Below are 18,709 nucleotides of genomic sequence, written 5' to 3'. Positions count from 1 at the left end.
ATAACTCATGATTACCTTCAGCATTAGATATTATCCCACACATTTATGCCAGTGCAATTGGTGAGGGATGCATACTAAATGTAACCAATGTTTGCGAGGACATAAAACCGAGCATTATGTCAAGTGGGTATGCATTCGATGCCCACTATGTTGTAATTGCTAAGGCTTAAAATCGTCTTGTCATTTTAATTGATTAACTTCAGGACAAAATTTAAACACCGATGTTTCTTCATTGTAACAAAAACAACATATGCACATGATGAACTTACATTTTGGGCTACAGTAGTACCTGTGTGTGTGTAAATGTGTGTGTGTAATACTCATTGATCAGTTGTGGGGAATTTGGGGGGAAATTCGTTATCAATTCCCACACGAAAACAAAATGTGTTTTCGTCTGTTGGCCTATTGCTTCCAGACTTAGAAGATTGTTCACCAGTTCTTTGCAAGCTTGACTGCTGATAAAACCCACAAGGTCCAAACAGGTCCTGCATTTGCTTATTCAAATTTTGCTGTATAACCTATGTCTGGAAAGCCAACAGTCCGACAGAATAAAAAAACAGAATATTTCTTTGCGTGAATTTAAATTTTGTTTCGTTCTTCATCGGATGTATTATTGCATCTATTGTGAGATCTGTGCTTTTGCCCTCGACAAAATGCATGTCAAGAGTTCATGTTCTGTGAGCCTGTGTCATAATTATTTATCCTGGATTGAATTAGCATAATTAGCGCAACTCAATAGACAAGAATATTGGAAAAAACAAAAGCGGCTCTGAGGATCATCAGCGGACATGATTACAATAATGATTTTAAATAGTTGCACGCAAACTACAGAATGAGGCGAGTGCCAGGTACTGAAATTTCTTTTCAAGCCAAGTAATTAAGGTCTCAAGATTTTCATTGACCTGCAATCATTCTCACCGTTAACATAAAATACAGTGCTGAAGAAGTCAACAACAATCTGGTGCACCCCCCTTGCAATTTAAGCCATTTTAAAACAAGAGGACAACATTAAGATTATTACAGCTGTTTTAAAAGTGCAATGCAGGTAAAAACCGATGCAAACAAAAACACTTATCAATGATGCAACACCTGAATATCCACTGCTGGCATTTTGTTTTTGTTGACACAGCAAACACCAACCAACGACAAAATGTGGAGGCTTTTTCAGTGACAATACCAGCCGCTGATCACTGACCCATCATGTCCTGTACAAATTCCCCAGTGCGAACATTCCAACATGAACTCAATGAGGTTTTAAGGCAGTTTTCCCACCCTGAAAAAGAAAAACCTTTCAGTCCCTCACACAAAGACATATTACAACTGTATTAAAATAACAGTAGCTTTTACTCGTGTGATATAAGAAATGCTCAAGATCTGTCGTTGAGTAAAAAATTTTTTCTCATTTTTAAATGTATTTGTTGTTTGCGAGCTTTGCAGCGACACTTGACATAATTCATATGCACAGTTCACCCGTTGCTTGAAAACACTTAATCGCTTTTGCTTTATAAACGTTGCACTATACACTGGTTCATATGAGGGGCGTTCTGGAATAACACTTGAAATTTCACAAAAATGTATTGTCTAGAAGGTAAGGTTCAGTTGATAGTGGATAATGTTGTTTACAGTCTCGAATCTATTCGCTGTTGGACGAAGGCCTCCTCACACCATGTCAGTTATCATGATTTTTTGGCCATACTTCATCATGCTGATCAGTGCAGATTGGTGAAGGGATGTATCCAAAACTGGTTCGGACATCACTTGCCATTGATGTAACTGTGGGCCCCGCGAGAATCGAACTCAGGTCGCCAGGTTCATAGGGCAGTGGGATAACCACAATAAGAAAAATGAATTAACGTTGATCGTGCCCCGCCATCTGCGGGGAGGAGTTACAATATAAACTATGAAAAGTGTCTTGTAAAGTGATCCAAAGAAATTAGCAGCAATTTTACATAAAACAAATATATACTTTTTTTTTAATTTATGATAGAATTTAGAATTAGGCCACGTAATGATCCGACTAAATTTGTGCTGTTAAGACCTTCCACCACTGGACAGCTCACAAGTTAGAGAACACATCTCACAAGTAAATTTCGTAATTGTATCCAATTGCAAAATATGGTTGTAAATTGCTCTTCAACCTTACTGGTGAGCTGAACCAATACAAAAATGTTGCACAGAATCAATCAATGATTTATCTGGCTGTGTCGGTTGTTGGTGAAGGGTCCGATAATTATGTGGCCTAACCCAAAAATGTATTAAGAATCGTAATATTGGCTGTGAAAACCTACGTGTTAAATATACATATATATGTGTGAGGATTAAAACATTTTCTAGGATGGCCCTCATTTTACATTGCTGTTAGAAAGAGGACGTGAGAGATTGCGAGACAAGACGAGACCTATTTGAAGCGCTGCCACGGTTTGAGGTCAACGGATCGGTTCTCAGGGACGTGGCGAAACCGGCAACGGTCTTCAAAGGTGCATCCAGTCGTTCGCCAGAAATAACACTCATTCCCATTGATTGGTCCACGCTTCTTGTCTCTGTCACATGGGATGCACAAGCGCACACGCACACACGCGCACACACCGTACGATAAAAAACCGCCGCTTTTATAGCCGCAATGTGAAGTTTATCTGAACGGTGTCGAGCTCGGTTGGGCAATACACACAACCAATGGCGAGGAAAGAAGTTGGCAGATATATAAACCGAATTCGAAATAGGCGAGCATTGATTCATGATTAATGTAACAATTCATGATCAATGTCTTTATTAAATTCCCCCCAGTGATTCAATGAATTTCGATGATTTTGGGGTCGCAATTTTATTTGAGAATCACACACTTTTGGCCTTGTTTTCGGAACTATTCGGATTTAAATCTACATTTAAATAGCATAAAAAGGCTAGAAGTTGTTCATAAGTAGATGAAAAAAGTGCGGTGCTACTGTGGAGACGGCGATGGATCGACAACTGATCCAGAAAGCGGACATCTCCTCGTGGGGCAAACGCTCGGCACAAGAAGATTTAAACACGGGGACAGGAGTTGGCGATGTGGACAACTCGCGGAGGGGCATTTTAGACCCCGAAACGCCAGAGCAGGAGCAACCTCCATTGGTGTAGAGATTCATTAAAGTTTCATTCGACTTTAATTAAACCTCATTTTAGCTTGTTTTTCTGTGACACGCATGAACAAACAGCAGTGCATTTTAAGCAAGGAATAAACACCACGCATACGAATGGATTCTCTAAATACATTACAACACGCGTTTGTTCTAGAAGTATTTAATTGGCTAAAAATAACCGTTAAGTTTCAAGCCATACGATGAGATGACGTCACACAACGATGCCATCTGCAGAGGCGAGGCAATCACATGATACGTGATATCATTTTAGCCTAAAACATCCATTTAATGCTGGCTTTTATTTCCAGATTTTGGGCGTCCTGTTTTTCAATGTGCCCGGTTTTATATAGGGAAAGTCCCGAATCGCAAGACCACTTCATGCTCAAGATTCGTTCTAATTGGATTATCCTTCATCATGACTCCCTGCTACAGAGAGAAGTGTGGACAAACAGAGCTAGTGCTTTACCACTTTCAACCTTAATTGGAACACATACAAAATAATACCAAATCGTGCTTTTTGACAACATGGCACACATCTCAGGCGAGTGACATGACGATGTGGGCTCTGAGAAATACCCCGACAGTGGAATGTTAGACGCCTTGCTCTCCGCCTTCGGTGTGTTGCTGGGGTGGTGGTCCGGGTATTTGATGAGAAGCTTAGTGTTGGCCACCTCACAGCCCTGCGGAAGGAAACGGACAAAGCAAATCATAGATAAAGACTGGCTTGAATAGGGGGGGTGGCAAGGAGAACAATTGTACGAGAGTAAGTCACTGGACAAGCTTAGTTGCAACAATAGCTCCCTTACACTGATTGTTCGAATTGCACTTTGGAAGCAAATATAACCCGAACTCTTGGTGTTCCGTCTCCACAGGGAGGTGTGGTTATCTGGAGTTTTGAAAGTTGAAGGGCTAAAAGGGCTTGGGCAGAATGGTCACATAATGTGTGTGATGGCAGACTCGAGGTGGAATACTACATTACTATTTTAAACAGTTATTTATAAAGTATTACTATCTTGATTTGAAGCTTTCGTGAATGCAGGAATCCATACTCTTTGGTTCTTTCGGTAAAGTCACGTAGGTAGAAAAATAAAACATTATTTTTATTTTTATTTAAAGCTTTCGTGACTGCAGGGATTCATCTTCTTGGTTCTTTCGGTAAAGTCATGTAGAAGGGAAATAATAAAATAATATTAATATAAAACGTCGTGAGAATTTTTTTTGTTTTATACTAATATGATTTTATTATTTCCCTTCTACGTGACTTTACGGAAAGAACCAAGAATATTATTTTTTATTGTTTTATTTTTCTACCGACGTGACTTTACCGAAAGAACCAAAGAATATAAAGTATTACTATATTACTGTAAATAGAACACTCGCAAGGTGTAACCATTGGCAATAATTGATGGCGCTGCTCTTGGGTGCGTACAAAGACCGCCTTATACAACCATATGCAGGGTGAACATCCATTCATGCTGTTATGGTGGACGAGGGGGTGATGTAGCCAGCACCATTACTGGCTGCCTTTGTCTCTGTAGTCTCAACATAAATATACACCGCACCAAGTACCAGGTACTTAAGGCTAAACGGACCCAATTTCGATTTTCGGCCATGGCAAATATCTATGACGAGCGATATCTGAACCGGTACTGCCTCCATATGATCAAACAACCCCCATGACCGGGCACAGCAGGGTGAGGCCTTCATCCAACAGTTGATTGACCTAGGTTAGGCCAAGGACAAATTCTGCTGCCACTTACCACCGACGCAAGCCGTGACCGACTGGACAACTGCTCCAAAATCCGAAATACATGTTCATACTTCAGTGCTTTGGTTGCACCGATAGATCAGACATGGGGTCAACTACGCATTCATAAAGAGTTGCAATCACAATGTACGTGGTTGTAATTTCAGCTCACAATGTTGCCGTGATTGTAATTTTAATTGATGTGCTCTAGATCAGTCACTGGGCGAAGGACTCGACGGGCGGCGGGGGTGGTTGTGGAGGCGTCGCGGGGTTAAGGGCTGCCCCGATGGAGCGAACCTGCAGTGCGGACATGGCCTTGGCTGCCGCCTCGCCGTTCGTGTAGTTGACGAAGGCACAGTAGCGCTCGTGCATGACGCGCACGCTCCGGATTGTGCCGTACCTGCAGGGGCGACGGGCGTACGACATTAAATGTTGGGCAAAGGCATCGTCATCGTGACCACCGTTTAATAATTATACCATGCCTGCCGCGCACTACAATGTGAAGGGTGGTCAACAGAGACACCCCTCCCAGCTGTGTGGCACAAGGTGAACGCAGCACTGGCCTGCAAAGGGGCATTCATCTGCCAGGAGAGGGTGATGTTGCTATGCGGTTTTTAACAATGATGTAGTTTAAATTTAGATTTAAAGCTTTCGTGACTGTAGGGATTCATATTCTTGGTTCTTTCGGTAAAGTCACGTAGAAGGGAAATTATAAAAATATAAAACAATAAAATTCTCACGACGTTTCGACTGCAACACAAGCAATCATCATCAGGTGTGAAATCCACAGCAGTTGAAACGTCGTGATAATTTTATTGTTTCATATTTTTATTATTTTATTATTTCCCTTCTACGTGACTTTACCGAAAGAATCAAGAACAATGATGTAGTTTGCGAATAATTTAGCAATTTCGTCAATTTGGATTGTGACGCCACCACACTTGGCCCCTTTTTCCAATAACGTGACGTGAACTTTTAACGTCTGCCTTGAAGCAGGGGGTATTTATTGATACACTCGCACTGGGCTCGAACCACAGCAATCCTATACCGCATTGGGCAGGGAGATGGCGAGGCATCCGTTTCAGCGCGCCCGCGCACGGGAGGGCCATAGGCAAAATGCTGCCACCACCAGAGGGTGAGATGCAAGCTGTGGGTAGCTTTATAGCCAGTGCAATACAATATCATTTACATGTGCACATGAACAGCCCTTTTGTCAATCCACTGCTCGGTGAGAGCCTCGCCACACCGAGAAGGTTGCTGGGATTATTTGACCACAATGCAGTATGCTGTTCAGTGCGGGTTCGCGAAGTCGGGGGGGTACTGATTTGAGGACAGAGATGTAGAAGACACCAATGGATTTTGCTGTACTGCCCTCTGCTGCCAACCACACGTCACTGCAGCCCTATGATAACCTGTGCGTGGTGGTCGCCCATCCAAGCACTATCTTAAGGTCAACCCAGCTTGGCATCGGAGATCTGACGAGGTCGGGTGTGTTCCAGGTGACATGATCATTGGCATGATATTACACTTCCTAACAGATAGAACTCCAATACCTGGGGCAGGTGGACAATACTTTTTAGCCGGTTAATAAGTCATCCTTTTTTTTTACAGTTACCGAGACGTAAGATATTGAAGGTTCAACCGCTGGCCTTTTTACTCAACTGCTGATGTTTCCAGCAAGAGTCTTAACAATAATGGAGAGGATGGCTGAGCTTGCGTAGTGGGCAATGCCAGACTGAGTGGAGGGGAGAGGCTCGCTGAATGTCACCGAATCCGCGGCGTTTGAAGAGTTTTAATTCATCTTTTGGAATTCAGGGTGGGGGTCACTGTTGCTATTAACACAGTGTGTTTCAAATGAAGTACATGCAGTGCATATTAGTAATAATATAATGTTATAGGTAACACATTTTTAACCTGTGACACACGCTCATTGTGTTATGGATGACACGCAACTGTGGCAATCTAATTAAGCGGCGCAATAACAAGCAATGTAATGTTCAAACAAATCAAATTCTATTTCGTGTTTATTAAAATAGAAGCACTCACTATTATTAGAATGTACATTACAGTTTAACGGGAACTGTGTAATGATTATTAAATAAATATTGCCATTCTCCACCGACACATCAATCATCCAGATTGTCTTCCTCCGCTGAATAAAGTGCAGCAGATGTGAATTGAAAGTAACGTAATGGAAAAGCATGATTCATATTAAATGTGAGGACAGTGCCTTTTAAAGAGATCCATGATGGCCTTCTCTGTGACATTGCTCGTGACGTTCCCGATCCACAGGGAGTTCGCTTCCATCCTGAAAAACAACCGCAGAGCATTCCCGTTGATTACATTTATTCCATCTGAAGGGGCGGCGTCACAATCCAAATCAATCATTTGCCAGTAATAAATATAATTGTTTTTTTACCCTTCTATCTGGCAACAAAACTGACACCTTTTTTACAAGGAGTCATGTTTGCATAGACCACAATACCTGCAGCCATAATGCAAACAAAAAACATAACTCTGATAATGTGCACTGTCCTTGAACTTGATTGGTCCACAACCCGAGACAGCTTTCCTTAGAGCCTAGTCACACATGGGTTGGACCAGATGACGCCAAAAGGCGCACAACTCAAAGACAATGCACCATTGTGCGCCTTTTGGCGTCATCTGGTCCAACCCATGTGAGACTAGGCTCTAAGGAAAGCTTTCTCGGGTGTGGACCAATCAACTTCAAGGACAGTGCATATATTATCAGAGTTTTGTTTTTTGTTTGCATTATGGCTGCAGGTATTGTGGTCTATGCAAACATGACTCCTCGTAAAAAAGGTGTCAGTTTTGTTGCCAGATAGAAGAGTAAAAAAACAATTATCATGAACTTAGTGCCCTGAGCTTGAGTCCTGGCCACGGATCGCATATTGTGCGATCATTTTTAACCGGTCCTGGGCATTCAACCTCCACCAACCCACACTACAAGTGTGGTGAAGTATGGTCAAATAACTTCCATTACTGACATTGCATGGCGAGGTCTTCATCCAACCGTGCATTGACAAAGGGCTGCGTATGATAACTTTTTGGTTATTTTCTCATTATAAAGCCTTTGTCGGTAAATTTAGAAGCAGTGCAACCTGAAATTAATGTTTGAAAGAAAGTATGACAACCATATTTTACGGACATCGTAATGTCATACGAGGTGTGATTCCATCAAGTTACGTGTGTGTGGTAACACACACACGGAACTTGTTAATATGGATTTAGACACCGTCACATGTTATGGTATTGTTGTTGCATTCTGTGCAATGGGAAACATGAAAAAAAATTAATCAGTGACATAAGTGCTGAATTGCTGATACAGATCTATAATTGCGAGTACACCTGCCATAGGAATGTGGACTTTCCATCACTGACCCAGGACTGTAACCAGAAATAAGCACTGCCCACTGTGCACTAGATTGGGGAAGGCAGCTTTTACATGTGGATTAATTTGTGAATTTTTACCTGGACGTGTGTCCCACGTGATTATTGTGAAAAATATCCGAATCACTCCCATTGGAGATGTCCATTGTCTCCAGGTACTCTGCACAGACAAACACAAACATCAATGCACCATTAGGCTGAAACAATACAATAGCAACAGCAGCAGAGATACTTCTATTTTTTCTGCCAATAACAGAACCGAACCAAAAATGGAAGTTTGCATCGCTGTTAAAAATCTTGGATTTACCAAAGAAATCACACCTAACGTTCAGTGTCGAATTGTTATAATATAACAGTGCCCTTTGTTTTATCCAAGAGGCCTCATGACTAGTTTTCAGGAGGGTTACGCACCGAGACGTTTGGCAAACTCCGTGACAGAGAGTTCAGCATGGGGGAGCAAACCAGAGAGCCCGGAGAAAACCCACCAAGCATGAGACGATATAATAACACTCAAAAGCTCCACAAAGATAAAATTAAAGACTCCTTTTCTGGACTGCCACCTCGAGGCTCCTCACAAACCAATTGTATAACATTTTGAAATCCCAGGCAGTCCTAAATACACGTACTAGCCAGGATCAAGCCTACTTAGCTTCCAATATAGAATGGGATTGGGCATATTCTCGGAGATTTGATTGCATATAGGCACTTGTAATTACCCATTTACTAAAGCATTCGAGGAGTACTGTGGTCAGAGCGTGCACCTCACGGTTGGAAGGTTGCGAGCAAAAACCTGTGGGGCCAGCTCAGCCCTTCGTCCGTCCACGTTCAATGAAATTAAACACCACGTCATGGGACGTCAACAACGGCTCTCCTACGGATTATGTTGCCTCCTGCCCCTGAAATGTGGAATTTTCACCACTGGCTGAAGCACCATTCGTTGAGGCCAGCACTGCCCTATTCTCGATTGACCAGGGAGAGCCTTTTTTGACTGTAATTTAAATACTGCATCAGTGACAAAACAACTTAATTTGAGCTTTGCCCGTTGTGCTTTAGTGCCAACACGGGGCAACGCTCTCCGTGTAAGTCTCCAATACGGAAACTATGAGCGGCTTTTTTATCTCGCGTCATCATCTGCCCCATCAACCATCATAACTTTATATTATTTGGGTCTTTCGGTAAAGTCACGTAGATAGGTTCAAAAGAAAATAACAAAAAAAATTCACATTTTTTGTTGTTCTCTTTGAACCTATCTACGTGACTTTACCGAAAGACCCAAAGAATATTAATTCCTGCAGTCACGAAAGCTTTAAGTCAAGATTGAATCCTCACCTCATTAGAATTTAATGCCACATCTGACTCAAACAAACCTGCCAACTAGGGGAAGTGTGTGCTGGATGGAATGTGCTCAAAGCAAATTGCATACGTTGTGAAAATGCACAGCGTCTCGACTCTAGAGGCACCTTGTTAATTTACACAATTCAAAAATAGCAGTTGCACCTATGTATGTTGAACTTCTTTTGCACCGTACGTAGCCAACCATGCTAATCCGAGGTGCGATTACATAGTTATCAAAGCACATTGCTACCTGCTCTTGTGCCTGTTGTATTTTCAGCCATTAATGCTGCTCCACGAAATAAAGATGGGACCTTCAGGTTGTATCATTCACCTCCGAAGCGACGTAAAAATGCCATGTGTTTCATAGGTAAAGCTATTTTCAGTGACCATTTCCATGAAACACGTTAAAGGGATTTTATTACCCCCCTTCCCACATGCTGTTTTAAGTCAAGAAAGTCAAAGCGATTTGCTTCTCAAAGGGGCATAGAGGCGGTACTCCTATCCACCACTAGCTCAGGGCCAGAGTGGTGGATATTCTGCATTCCTATGGGGAGGCGGGGGGGTCTATCCATAGGAAAACTATTGTTGACATTCCAACAAAGTGATACTTCTTCTTGGTTCTTTCGGTAAAGTCACGTAGAAGGGAAATGATAAAATAATAATAAAACATTATAAAATAATTCTCACGACGTTTCGGCCACAACGCAAGCAGCCGTCCTCAGGTGAAGAACAGGTCTGTCGGAAAGACAGCGTCTGAATACAGACCTGTTCTTCACCTGAGGACGGCTGCTTGCGTTGTGGCCGAAATGTCGTGAGAATTATTTTATTATGTTTTATTTTTATTATTTTATTATTTCCCTTCTACGTGACTTTACCGAAAGAACCAAGAAGATGAATCCCTGCAGTCACGAAAGCTTTAAATCTAAATTTAAAGTGATACTTATTATTTGAGCAACTCTTGGAGGGATGATGGGCTCGGTCAAACCCCAACCAGGCTATGAACTTGCAGCCTTCTGATTGTAAGCCGCTCATTCTGGCACTGACCCACCTGGCTGGAAGTGACTGGAAATTGCCCCTTTAAAGCTGCGCATTTCCCCCACAGGGCAGCAAACGTGCTATTATTTGAGCTTGAGTAGAGCAAATTACATTGAGTTGTTTTGAACAATGCCATAGATCACATGTGCTACCAACTTGTGTTTACAATTTGTTTTGCCCGGTAACGATGGACGTCCCAGGATGTCGCACAACCAACTTCCTGACACAAGGTGGCAGAGCTTTATTGAAAAACGCGAACGTGAATGAAAGCATTATATTTTACGGGACACATTTACTGCTCGGGACACACCTATCGATTGACCTCAGCGATTTATGCATCGTCACGATTCAGTCGTGATCCAATTCAATTTTTTTTTTGCTATAATAGTTTTACAGTCTCAATTTTACAGCTTGTTCCATTTATAAATAACCCACCACTGATGTAAGAAAAACACCTCTTCTAAACAGAGCGGTAGCACCATATCTTACAGGGGAGAACGTTATAATATTTTTTTATAAGGGCTATTAGATTAGTGGGCGATATCCAGAGGCTTTGCAAATAGCTAATTTCTATATAATTTCTCGCTATTATTGTCGTGGTGGTACGGCCCTTCCACCAGCTTTGTCACGAGCAACCAATCGCAGGGCTGCACCTTTACCTTTGCAAAAATAATAAGTAAAATGTATCACGCTCTATCGTCACGCGGTGCCGTCTTGTTGGTTCCTTGATCACAAATATATAACCACACAAAATTTTGACTCAATCAGAAATAATTGATTATTAAGATCATGCGTGTATTGTATGCATAGAAAAATTTAACTATGCCATATTAAATTATGTAAATACTTAGGATGTGTTCTACGTAGTGAAACGGATGAGCATAAAACAATTCAAACAAGCATCACAATTCACGATTCAAATCGAGAATTGGCTATTTTTTCCCGACCGATTTTACTCTTGTTTTGGGTTTGTTGTTTTTCCTCCCTCACTTGTATAGCTGTAAATCTATTCGCATTAACGTAACATGTGCAGATCACTTGCGCAATTGATGCACTGCTGCATACCTCGTGACTTTGAATAAGCCACAATCATCTCAAATGTATTGGGTTGCATACCAGACACAGCAATAGAGAAAATACGACTGCCAACCACGCGTTATATTGGGCCTCTGAAAATAGGCTTTGTTATTGCACCGATTGGAAATTCTCCAAAAAGAAATGCAAATTCACTGTCAGGAAACAAATCTACTCTGAATGAATGCGGTTGTCATTGGGTTTTCAAACCAAGATTACGGCCTTGGTAGGTCCGAGTGATGATTCATCCTCGTTATCATATTTGCCTTATGCCGACTGCTCCACACAACAGGCAATGCTCTGTTATCGTTAAAGACCATTATTAACCGGCTAGTATTACTGGCTGCAGTGCAACGAAAATGGGCGGATCCTGTCCAACGCATTATTATTACTGTTTTTCAGAAGGTGAGAAACACGATTAGCCGTAGTTGCTGGGGTTGATGATGTGGGAAAGTAGCGTAGGCTGCATTGGAGAATTGGCAAATTACAGCCGCCGTGGAGAGAGAGAGAGAGAGTTCGAGAGCTCGTGCTGTACTTGTGCACGCACACCCGGGCTAGCGTCCGCAAGGCCGAACGGAGGACATTCAAGGACATTGTGCTGTAAATAAAACGGAAGCAAAAAGAAAAGGAATCAATTAAACTTGCGACAAAACAAGCGAGAACACCGTGAAGAGAGGCAAGCTGTGAGTTAGAACAAAGAATCGAGCATTAAGGGGTGGATGCATAAAAGGGGCACTTGGGTAGAAATGGACAAAGGCATCTCACACATACCAGTGCTGTTCACAAGAAAGTTGTGAGCTGCTTCAAAAGATTCCTCCTGATTCAGAGCCTTTTCAGAGTCGTCGCGTGTGAAGCCCTGGTCCTGGAACGGTGGGAGATGAGCGTGAGAAAAACAAGAGGTTCTGCTCAGACTACCAGAACTTTCCGAGTGAATATAATATTGCACATTGAGAGAACCAGGTCAACCCACTGCTGACCAGGTGCTGAAGTATGTCAATCCCCAAAACCTGCACGGCGTTGGAAGGCCCTTATCCAGCAGTGGATGGAAGTGCTGTACATGCACACATTTACATAGGGTACTATACAGCAAGTGTTACACCGATACGTTTTTTTAAACACACAAATCATTAAGGAAAAACTATCAATCATTTAAAACACTTTGTACGGTTTTTTTTTTTTAAACAGACAAATCATTAAGGAAAAACTATCAATCATTTAAAACACTTTGTGCATGCTGCACGTGTACAGCCTTGGTGTCAATCCACTGTTTCTTAATGAGAGCCTCCCCCCCCCCATGCCGTCAGTGTGGGTTGGTGAAGGCAGGAACACATACGTTGCAGAAGAGTACAGTATAACATGGATGTCACTGCACTGCCTTCTTTTGACAACGTAACCCCACAGCAACAACATATTGCCACCTGCTTCCTGCACAGTGGTCACTCATGCAAGCACTACTAAGGCAAAACAAACCTGCTGAGCTTTTGAGATCTGATGAGATCAGACGAATTCAAATGACTTTGCTCATGGGCTTATAATTATAAGAATGGAATTCATTCAGGAAATCCTCAGTCTCAAAGCTCTTATTTTAAAATAGCACACTGCATTGAGATATTTAGCCAATTTCATGTAAAGATAGGGAGGAAAGCAGTAAACCCCGACAAAATCTCAAAACTATTTTTTTATTTCACCAGGTAAGGCCCACCGAGCTATATCGTTCCTTTTCAGAAGCGACCTGGCTTTCACACAAATGATAGCTCAACGAAATGGCTTTTGGAAATTTATAGCAGCAAAATACTCTAAACGTACGTTTCTAAATATGGAGGGAAAACCCGGAGGACCCGGAGAAAAATCCACATAACCACGGGGAGAACATGCAACCTCCAAATATACAGGTATCAGGTTCGGGATAGAATGGGCGACCTCCTGTATACCAGGCGAGGTAGTTAACATCTCGCCCACACACACTCAGGAGGTGCACACAGTTGGACTCTACACCTGCTTGCTGTACTGCTATATTGTGACCACCTCGCAATCCAGCGGTATTCTCAAATGTGAATGATTAACCAATCCTTAGCATCCTGGATCAAAGGAGTGTACCACCACGCCCCGGCTAATGCGCTCAGGACATCAAAAGCTCAGGACAGTCCTTAATCTTTCACTCAAATGATGTTGCAACGCTCAGATCATGCAACCGTTAACGTACCATTCCAGATATGGTATATACATGCGCACAATAGGATGACCATAATTTGAAGAATGATGCACTCTTACTTCAATAACCCCAGCCTAAAATTAGGCGAGCTTAACAGCCTCCCACGTTTGTGTATTCAGAGCCAAAGTGTCTTGCGGTTAATCACTATTGGTGGTTGGAACCAAAAGGTGTAAATGACCACTTTTTACAATGGTGGGGGCCAGTCTCTCGCTCGGGTAACCACGATTGACTTCTTACAAAGCAGTGCTCATTTTATTGACCGCAGGGGGATGACGATGGGACGAGTCGGCCTCTGACGAGATGTGAGTTTGCTGCCACTGCAATTTAGTGGCTTAAAATACAATGTTTCGCTCCGGATGATCGCTGCAAAGTATGATCTGTGTTTTGATTTAGTGTGCTGATCTTAAAGGTGCATTGAAAAATTATAATACTCCGATTGATGCTCCTGCTGTTGTGGACTGACTCATGCAGCCAGCTGTGGCTGCAGGGTTTTGGTAGTACATGTTGTTTATGACATTTATTGTGAAAATTCCGTCACAGTTCCTATGATCACTGTTTCATTGCTTTCATGGCTTTATTTTGGTGATTTCGAAAAGTGTATTGGTTTAGCCATGTTTGTTTGTTGTAGTACAGAGTTAGACTGATGGCCTTAATCTAAGTTGTCTTGTGGTTGTTGTTGGTTGTTTGACTTGCATCCCACTGGGATTTTTGCACACAGCGTTGGTGTACGGTGTTTTTTCTGCAATATTTTCCTGTCTTTTCTTGGATTTTCTGTTTGCACTCAGTCACATATTCACTTTAAGATGTTTTTTGTTCATGTTTTAGTTTTTTGTTTGTTGCGGTTGCACCCGATTCAAGAGCCGAATGGCTCACAGGGCTATACCTAATAAATGAACTTGAACTTGAGTCAAGCGCCCAAACAACAGTGCCACCTGGAAGATTACATCTGCGTAATAACTCGCAGGATGTGTGACAGCGAATCAGTGCTGGTTGTGGCAAGCGATAGTTGAAAAATGTCAGTTAACAAAAGTCGGTTAAAACTTGGAATATTCTTTCAGAAGAATTTTCTTTGAATGTCGCATGTGCATACACAATACATTCAACATCAGGAATATAATGATTCAGCACCACAAAACGACGTTATAATTTGTAAACATTCTGTGGTTGCGACTTGATTCAAGAATGATTTGTATAGTTTTTCCCGTCTATTTTGTACACTTCCACTTGCTCCCTAAACCAAAATATCACATTTACAATTTGTATATGATGAACAATCTTGATATGCAATTAAACACCAAATACTAGGGAGTATTTCCGGAAACGGATCGTCCTTCATTAAAAGGAAAATTATTAAACAGCAGTTTGAACTGCACAGTTGAATGTTGGGTTTATGTGAACGATAAAGTGTATGGCCCAAAACTGGGAAGCTTGAGTTGATCTTCAACATCACTTCATGACAAAAGCATGAAAAAAATTACAGCCGAGATGTTTATGAACACCTGGAAATCTGACAAATGTGTCACCAACACCATGGTCGACACCTGCAGGAATGGAGGGGCGAGACGTTATATATTTAACTTTGTGTGTGGGGAGCGGTGGCGAAGTGGTTAGCACACTGCGCTGAGAACGCGGCGACCCGATTTAGATTCCCGCTCACGAGGCAGAGGTCGCAAACGGGTTGATTCCTTACCCGTACCCAGCCGCACCAGGGTCGCAAACGGGTACCTGTACCCGGCCGCACCAGGGTCGCAAATGGGTACCCATACCCGTACCCGGCCGGGTACGGGTAGCCGGGTGTCGGGTAGGGTACGGGTATCGGGTACCCGGTTGCGACCTCTGTCACGAGGCCAACGTCGGTGACAAATATCTGAACGGGTCCTGAATCTCCCCTAGGTCGACGCCGCCTGAATCGAATCCCTGGTGTGGTGTGTACACATCAGCATTTGGCAAGATAAGTGCAGCTGGGTGGAGGGCTGGCCACCCACCCTTCATGTGCCGTGCAGGTCTTAACAGGTGCTCGCTAACAGCACTTGGCCCAACAGTCTGTTAAAGGCTATATGGGGCATCTTTGTCTCATCTTATAATTTTACAGACCTAGCTCAAGCTATTTCATGATAATTCTTTAATAATGGAGAGACCGTTACAGAGAGTGTGTAAATTCAAATAAAAATATAAACAAGCGCACTGGTTAGTAATGCATATGCCAATACTCACCATCAGCCTCTCAACTTTGATTGAAAATAAAGCGTCTACAGCGTCGTCACAGTCTTTATCCAAGTCGAGGACTCTCTTGAAGGCTTCTTCAGCCTGTTTGTATTTCTAAGGGTGGAGAGAGAAACAATCGATTACTCACACATTAAAACAAACCTTAACATCGTCATCTGCCTCAGAACAGAGAAGCACTAGCCTTTAGTGCTTCTCTGGCTTTTTCACAAGATTTTTCCACAAGGTTTAGTTTGCTCAATGTCTGCTCATGTAAATCTGTTCATGTCAAATCAAACTGTTCTCCTGTCAACTGTCTTAAATGTCTCAGTGTTGGTGCATCCCAACATAAATTGTGAGTGACAAAAACATGATAATTAATATATAAAATTTGGTAGTACTGCATTGGCAGTGCTGCAGAAAGCACACAAATCATAAGCCCTCACATACGTCAATACCACTGCATTAAAAAGAAAAGGTATATGATAGTCAACGTTTTGGGCCATGGCCCTTCTTTACAGCACAGAGAGGTAGAGTGGCAACTTCTAATATTAAACTATTACTAACACTATTTTTTATTTTACCAAGTAAGGCCCACTAAGCTATATAGCTATTTTTCATTAGTGACCTGGCTATCGCAAATGATTGCTCACCAAAGTGGCTTATCGCATGGACATTTATAGCAGCCAAATACTCTTAACGCATTCTTCTAAACTTAGGCCGGAAAAAACAAAGGACCCGGAGAAAAATCCACGCGACCACAGGGACAACATGCAAACTCCAAACATACATGCGTCAGGGTCGAGATTGAGCCCACGACCTCCTGTGTACCAGGCAAGGTAGTTAACATATAGCCACCGAGGTGCCCCACAGCACACGAGACGCCAGAGAGATAAGAGTGGCAACCTCTTGACAGCATAGAGAGGCCAGAGAGTTGCCACTCTACCTCTCAATGTGCTGTGATGGGCCATAGCCAGGAATGGAATCCTATGGGGGCTGGGTTTATAGAGCAGTGGACCAATGCTCTCGCCAACTGTCAGTTAACACGTCTCTCTTCTCTGAAGAGGGATCCCCTGGCTCAAACATCAGTGTTGACATTTCCCGATGTTCAAACATTTTTTTATCAGGTGCTTATTTAATGCAGAGTTGACCTGGGGGATGCTCAATGCACGTCCAGATACGACTTGCAACTGTAAGTAATCAAATATCTCTGGCTCTGTTCTAATGATGGGTGGATTGGCTAAAATGTCAGCATTCTATATAGTGTCTTTCCGCTCATCAAACCTTTATAAAACTACTTTTTATGTTTAGTTTGTTGTCCTTCCCCCGCACCGACCATTAGCATGGTTGGCTACGTACGGCACCAAAGAAGTTCAACATACATACAAACCTGTAGAAAATGGAAAAACCCCATGATAATATCAATCAATGTTTGTTAGACAGAAAGTCCTGTTTAGCCAGTTACCCAGCTAGTATGCAATTGAGATTCGTGGTGCATGAGCACGGAACAAAGAGGGTCCGTACAGGGAAATAGGAATGTGTCGAGAGGGGCAGGCAAAAATAATGCTTCAAGAATGTTTTTTTAAACAATAACAATGAAAACATAATAGAATAACAGTGCAGGCTGGAAAAGACAGAAATGTGTGTAAAAGAGCACACAGCCATTGGTACGCTATGCAAATAAATATGACCAACTGACAATAGCTGTATCGCTTCTGCTTTCGGAAGGTCACATTTGTCTTAGGTGGTGATAGAAGATAAGATAACCAAAATGCACTTCTTCAGGAAATGCTGACGCATGTCTTTCTGTTGGGAACCCGTGTTCATGATGTGTTTTTTTTCCCTGGTTTCCCTCTACACGACACTATGCAAACAATGATAGGTTTTACCCTTTCCGGCAAGAATACAGGTTAAATTTCGATGTAAAGCTTCTTTCGTGACTGCAGTAGGGATTCATCTTCTTGGTTCTTTCGGTAAAGTCACATAGAAGGGAAATAATAAAATAAAACATCATAAAATTTCGATTTAAAGCTTTCGTGACTGCAGGGATTCATCTTCTTGGTTCTTTCGGTAAAGTCACGTAGAAGGGAAATAATAAAATAATAAAAATAAAACAATAAAATTCCGATTTAAAGCTTTCGTGACTGCAGGGATTCATCTTCTTGGTTCTTTCGGTAAAGTCACGTAGAAGGGAAAGAATAAAAGAATAAAAATAAAACATGATAAAATAATTCTCATCTTCTTGGTTCTTTCGGTAAAGTCGCATAGAAGGGAAATAATAAAATAATAAAATAAAACATAATAAAATAATTCTCATCTTCTTGGTTCTTTCTGTAAAAGTTGCGTAGAAGAGAAATAATAAAATAATAAAAATAAAACATAATCAAATTATATAATAGAATAAAATAAAATAATATTTAAAAAATACTGATATAATAAAATAATGTCATAATATTAAACAATTAAATAATATTATATTATATTATTAAATTTCGATTTAAAGCTTTCGTGACTGCAGGGATTCATCTTCTTGGTTCTTTCGGTAAAGTCACGTAGAAGGGAAATAATACATTC

The 18,709-nt window shown here is 41.8% G+C and overlaps 1 protein-coding gene across 3 annotated transcripts in view; it reads right to left on the bottom strand.

Moving 5' to 3' along the window:
- Nucleotides 1–1,325: 1,325 nt before the first annotated feature.
- The window catches only part of LOC144717651 (uncharacterized), a 64,124-nt gene continuing 46,740 nt past the window's right edge, over nucleotides 1,326–18,709 (bottom strand). For 2 of the 3 annotated variants that reach the window (XM_078593176.1, XM_078593177.1), the window contains exons 9-15: nucleotides 16,148–16,252; nucleotides 12,493–12,583; nucleotides 8,359–8,437; nucleotides 7,097–7,174; nucleotides 5,164–5,266; nucleotides 3,696–3,799; nucleotides 1,326–2,540 (exon numbers count right to left, since the gene is read on the bottom strand). In XM_078593176.1, coding sequence (XP_078449302.1) covers nucleotides 2,399–2,540; nucleotides 3,696–3,799; nucleotides 5,164–5,266; nucleotides 7,097–7,174; nucleotides 8,359–8,437; nucleotides 12,493–12,583; nucleotides 16,148–16,252 — 702 coding nt within the window. In that variant the 3' untranslated portion in view covers nucleotides 1,326–2,398. The remainder of the gene's footprint in view (nucleotides 2,541–3,695; nucleotides 3,800–5,163; nucleotides 5,267–7,096; nucleotides 7,175–8,358; nucleotides 8,438–12,492; nucleotides 12,584–16,147; nucleotides 16,253–18,709) is intronic. The other variant, XM_078593178.1, reaches the window with a different exon arrangement.

This window comes from Lampetra planeri, chromosome 4 (genome assembly GCF_965212315.1).
Source record: "Lampetra planeri chromosome 4, kcLamPlan1.2.h2, whole genome shotgun sequence".
NCBI classification, from domain to species: domain Eukaryota; kingdom Metazoa; phylum Chordata; class Hyperoartia; order Petromyzontiformes; family Petromyzontidae; genus Lampetra; species Lampetra planeri.
This window is presented reverse-complemented; position numbering and strand designations above follow the sequence as displayed.